Source organism: Anser brachyrhynchus, assembly GCF_964034855.1.
Source record: "Anser brachyrhynchus genome assembly, chromosome: 2".
Classification (NCBI taxonomy): domain Eukaryota; kingdom Metazoa; phylum Chordata; class Aves; order Anseriformes; family Anatidae; genus Anser; species Anser brachyrhynchus.
The window spans coordinates 22,892,718-22,898,717 of record NC_137695.1 but is presented as its reverse complement, the minus strand read 5'-3'; the positions used below and the strand labels follow the sequence as shown (position 1 = coordinate 22,898,717).

Below are 6,000 nucleotides of genomic sequence, written 5' to 3'. Positions count from 1 at the left end.
GATGGACGGGAGAGAAAGAGAGCTCAGGAGATGGAAAATGTGATAGATGTTTCAGAAAATGAACAATCACTCCTGAAGTTTACACAAGACAGCAAATTTCACACTCAGCCAGCACTGGAAGACCTGAGCTTTCAGGCACAAATTTGCATAGATCCAGAGCTTAGAGCCCCAGCTGAGATAAGGACCAAGCCTATTTTTGCTCACTGGAGAGAAAGAACGAAGCCTCTCTTCTTCAGAATCCTCGAGTCAGAAAAACAAACAAACAAAAAAACAAACGTGTATATTGTTACTCTTTACCTCAAAATATCTTCCTTTTTTTTTTTTTTACTTTTTTTTTGTGTTCACACTTAGCTGGCTGGCATCCTATTTTCTGCATAAATACAAACCTTGCTCACCTTCCCTACAAAACTTTGCTTAAGAAATAATTATCTTCTACTATAAACTTCGGTGAAATCTCTTCAACTCTTTAAATATGCTGCTAGCTTGTAGTCCATAAAATGAAAACAAAAATTTCCTAAGCTGAACAAAATGTTAGGGTCTGTGACACAAATTCGACAGAAGATACACCAGCAGTAGCCATTTAGGAGGATATTTCAACCAAGTAACAGGGCAATGGTAAAGAAAATTCATCCTAGCCCCAGATTCCCAACTCCTCTCCATAAGACCACAGATGCATGCCTGTGACAATTTAAATCAGCGTTTCACAAAGGACTGCATCCTGTGTCAGATGCCCAAGTGGCAGCCATCAGCAATGGGATGAGCAGGTAACTCATCCACTGTATTATGCTGCACACGGATTTTGTTATCTGCATGTGATACTGCCAGCTGTGGGTTGAAAGAGATAGAATATATACTTGTTTATCCTGTCTTATCTTGTAAAAAGTTGCATAAATCCTCTGTTCTGCAAAACACCTTGTAACCAAGAAAGATGTGCTCTGTGTGTACGATAGGTTTACTTTTCTATTTACATGCAAGGTAAGTACATGATTTCTACATTTTGGCTTTTTTTCTCTCAAAATCTAAGTTGATGATTATATCAGATACTTATCCTGAAAAGGTGGAAAATAAATAACTGTGCCCCATCTATAAAGTTCTTTATAGACTACCTTTGTTTTTCAGAAGTACTTTCACAGTACTGATATATTGCTTGTCTCCCTGAGCCATAATTTCATAAAAGTTCTTATTCTTAGGGAGGTGTCAAAGGTATTCTGCGTGATACAGTAGTGTTCAGAAGCTTTGTCTTGGTCCATCTTCTAGACAATACAGCAATGCAGGCGTTTTCTCCTTGGGAGATTTGGGCTTGTTCTGGAAGCGTCTCAGTATACCACACGTGTTCAAAAGCATCTGGTAAAATGCAGACTGACTGAAATATGGAATAAACATTCTGTTCAGTGGTGAGTGTGTTCTTAAGGCAGTGATAAAGTTGCTTTCTTTGGCAAGGATGGCCATCATGTGGCATGTTCTCAGAACGTTGCATAGATCAGGCTATGACACCATGTCACTTGCAGGTACAAAAGAAGACTGGTGGAAGGAAACCTTCATTTACTCCTCACGGTTTCTAGTCGCAGGCAGGATTCTGACTTATCTGTCACTCTCTTCCTCTATGCATCAGTAGTCTTGTTATTTGTCAGTTGTTCCCTGTCAGCCATGTCATCTTGAGGGGGTCTAGCTCTGTCAAAGAAGCCACACTGCAGAAAACAATCAACAGAAACAAAGGTGTGTCATGATAAAAAAAACACAGGAAGTCTCAGCCACCGTTTCATACTTTGCTTGCTCAAGCTGAAAGGTAGGGTACAGTCTATGGCAACCTGATAGACTGCGAACACTTTTGTTTCTATTCAAATCATTCCCTATAAAAAATGAAAGTTTTAGGTGCAAGACGTTGAGTTCCAAAGTATAGCTTTAAAAATTCCAATTATATGAAAGCTGTCTTTGAAGGCAATGTAAAGGCGCGTTTGAATGCTGATACTGACTGACACTAATGAGGAAACTGTCAATTTCAGTTCAGCAAGACACTCATTCAGAATACATTTCAGAATAGACAAAATAATTATAGAATCATCATAGAATCATAGAATGGGTTGGGTTGGAAGGGACCCTTACGGATAATCAAGTTCCACCCAGCTGCCATGGGCAGGGACACCTCCCACCAGACCAGGTTGCCCAAAGCCCCATCCAGCCTGGCCTTGAGCACTTCCAGGGATGGGGCATCCACAGCTTCTCTGGGCAGCCTGTGCCAGCGCCTCACCACCCTCTGAGTCAAGGATTTATTCCTAATATTTAATCTAAATCTACCCTTTTTTAGTTTAAAGCCATTACCCTGTGTGCTATCCCTACACCCCCTGACACAGAGTCCCTCCCCAGCTTTCCTGCAGGCCCCCTTTAGGTACTGGCAGGCCTCTGTAAGGTCTCCCCAGAGCCTTCTCTTCTCCAGGCTGAACAACCCCAACTCCCTCAGCCTGTCTTCATAGGAGAGCTGCTCCAGCCTCCTGGTCACCCTCATGGCCTTCCTCTGGACTTGTTCTAACATCTCCATGCCCTTCTTGTGCTGGGTGCCCCAGAGCTGAATGCAGCACTCCTGGTGTGGGCTCACGAGAGCAGAGCAGAGGGGGAGAATCCCCTCCCTCATCCTGCTGCCCACGCTGCTTCTGATGCAGCCCAGGATACATTTACTTAATAATAACAATAACAATAATCATAGAAAATGTGTTCAGAAATGTGCACAGGACTTTGTTGTAACCAAGGCTAAAGATCACTAAAGATGAGTTTACTGTCACCTAACTGTAACTGCCTTAAAGTTAGCCTTCTGGTTGAAACTAGTTACATAGGCTTCACAAGGGGTCAAAGCAGAGTACTACCAAAAGGTGACTCCTCTCATCCTCACCTGTTCTAGAGATACTTCTTTGCTGTTGTACTTAACAGACTACAAAGGGAATATGGACAGCTATAGGCTGCATACTTAATCCACCTCCTTTAGGCAGCTAAAAGCGGATGAGCTATATCCTAACTTATGAAATTATTTTTTCTTTGACTGGTAACTGAAAGGATGGCAAAAAGCTACATTGGCTCCCCGTAATGTAGCAGTTTTCAGTAACTTGTCTTAAAACTTGTGAAGGGAGAGTAACAACCAACACAGAACTAAAAACCTTAGAAAACTGAAAATATAGCACGCTAATATAAAAGGAAATCTAAAAATTAATTCTCAAAGCTGGGATTGTTGTTATATGCTAACAAAAACTGGAAATTCCTTAAGTATTCAGAGAAAACAAAGTTAGAGTCACTTCTTTATGAACCTAAACATCCTGAAAAAGAGGATCATAGGTCTTGGGAAAACAGCCAAACTCTGTATGCCCATTTATAACCACACTGTAATAATAAGGGAGGACTTTGAAAACATGTTCCCTACATAAAGGTCAGTGACACTAGCATGTCAGAAACGCCAAAACAAAGAAGACACATGTGTATTGTTGCTTTTCCTCCAAACCGTTAAAGATCACAACCTCTTTTATTCCTTATCTGTGAGCATCTTCCAGCATTTTTCAGATTTTCTTTTTTCCTTAAGGCAACAGAAGTAGTAATAACACAACATACCTTCCATAAAGCTAGGGTCAACATAGCTAGTACCAGTAGTCCAAGAAGAATCGCTAGTATTATAACCCATAAAGGGATTACAAAGGAGACATTTGGAGTGGACCAAATGACAGACGTTCTGATCTGAAACGAAGAGAATACTTTAAATGAACAAAAAATAAGTAAAGCAAATCTGACAGTAGAATACACAGGTTATAAGCATTCACTTCAAGAGCATTTTGCAGATTAGAAACACACGTTGCTTGGAATTTTCCCATGTTGGCTTCATTTACTGCAAGTTTCTTTTCTCTTGTTCATGATAGTTACTAGAAATGGGATTTGCACATCTACAAAAGCACTTGCCACCTCGGACGTAAGAAACATTTCCCCTTAATACAACACAGCAAAAACGAAAAACAAAGAACCCTTCTGCACAGATAATTCAAGAAGTTTCAAGAAGAAAATTTCTCCTCACATGTATGCTGGTACAGCCTGGGCCAGTGTAACTTACTTATATAAAAATATTCTGGAACAATGGTTGACTTCAGCCCAAACTCTTAATTCAAACCACAATAGATACCAGCTACATTATTATTATTATTCTAATTTCTGCTGACAAGCCTGTATACATTTTTTCTAGGACTTGTGTTTCAGCTAAGCAGTCCAAAAATGAAACTCAAGCAGAACGCATTGTCCTTGTGATACAGCCTCGAGTCCCGTATGGCATTATGCTCCTTGAAAGGAGGCAAGCATACTGCCCGTTACGTAAATGGGAAGTAAGCATAAAACACTGTCTGTCACTGTCTGAGGCTCCCGAAAGCAGCAGGTGTGTCTAACAATTTATGGAAGGTTTTAGTTGAATCAGCAAACTTCTCTCTTGAGACCTTCATGTTGACAAAGAGTAATAATAACCCTTCTTTATTTCTCCTTCTGGGGTCATCCATACAAGCAACCTCCTCCTTGCTCTCCCCTTTGTACCTTGTAGACGAATTTATCCTATGCTGTCAGACTCTGCTTGGAAGGATCCTCATCAATCTCATTTAATATTTGCTCTCTCCCTGCCATTCCCCAGTGAGAAGGAGTGAGTTTGAGCTTTTTGAGCTTTTCTTATCTCCTCAGACACAGTTATGTCCCTTTGTCTTTGTCTTTTTTTTTTTTTTTTGTCAAACTTTTGTCTTCTTTTTGTCTTAATTGTTAGGCTGGGAAGTTAAATTTCTTTGCGGCTTTCTGTTGGACCTCTGTCATTTACTCCCAGTCCCTCTTTAACAGGATAGGTATGTGGCAGATTGAAGTTATTTTATTCTTCATGACAAGGTGGCAAGTTTGCTTTGCAATCTGATTACACAAACTCTCAAATTATCTTCCTCTTCAGTGCTTGAGGTACAGCTAGGAAATCTGCTCTTCCTAATAGATTTCTTGGCTATTGCCCAGTCCCTGATCTGCACTCATTGCAAATTCTCTCTTTTTTTTTTTTTTTGCTATTAACTCAGTGGCTGATACACCTGCAATTTAGCATAAATCTAATTTGCCAATTCATGGAACAGTATGCTAAGTTTGAAGACTGGGCATGACTTTGTAGTCCGGTTCCCACTTAGTTCAGTTCTGTGTCTCTGTCACTTTTCTCCTTGAAGATGGCAAACTTCAGCCTTTCCGCAACTTCTAGCCCTTTCCAATTTTACTATTCCTCTTGATCTTTCCCAGACGTCTCATTCTGTAAGTGCCAGCAGATCTTTCATCCATGCTTAACTGGAAGACACTTTGTAATTGTCTTCGTGTACATCACCTGTGTAGCCAACTGTCCCTACTCTGACACAGTATTACCAAAACGGTAATAAAAAATGTAAATAGTTATTACTCTACAAGATTTAACATAAGGCAAGACATAAAGATAGCATATGCAAAGAATAAATTTTAGTTAGCCAACTAGAGCAAGAGAAATTTATTTCAAGGCAAACAAAGTTAGTTAAAAGCCATGGAAACCCATGCCTGGGTCCCATCAGATATGTTGCTAGAGTAACTATGGCACTGCAAGGATACCACTCCCATCTCTCTGGGAGGTTTCTGAAGCACTGCAGAACTTTGTAGGCTCTCTGTGTCACTAGATTCAGCAATAGCAGTGCTTATTTAATAAGTATGTTTGAATGGCTTTCCTTGTGTCTCAGAGTGGCACTGCATCTGGCATTAAAATGCAAGGGCTGAGAAAATGAGAAAAAGGTCATCTGAACTGTCTGCAGAGACTCCTCCCAGAGAAAGGCCAGTTAAGGAAAAAGATGAATAAAAGCAAAAGGCTCATCTGGCAAGGGCAAGCAGAAGGGATGCGGACACGATGGGCTGCATGAAGCCTGTAGCAAGCAATGAGCTCAGCTGCCCAGTGAAGAAAGTGTCTCCCTTCTACTGCTCAGAAATCCTCATGAACACTGAGGAAAGGGC

The 6,000-nt window shown here is 40.6% G+C and overlaps 1 protein-coding gene across 1 annotated transcript in view; it reads right to left on the bottom strand.

The window, feature by feature from the left end:
• Positions 1-312: 312 nt before the first annotated feature.
• ITGA8 (integrin subunit alpha 8) overlaps positions 313-6,000 on the bottom strand; it is a 109,859-nt gene continuing 104,171 nt past the window's right edge. Inside the window, exons 29-30 of the mRNA XM_080578569.1 lie at positions 3,592-3,714; positions 313-1,688 (exon numbers count right to left, since the gene is read on the bottom strand). Coding sequence (XP_080434695.1) covers positions 1,602-1,688; positions 3,592-3,714 — 210 coding nt within the window. The 3' untranslated portion in view covers positions 313-1,601. The remainder of the gene's footprint in view (positions 1,689-3,591; positions 3,715-6,000) is intronic.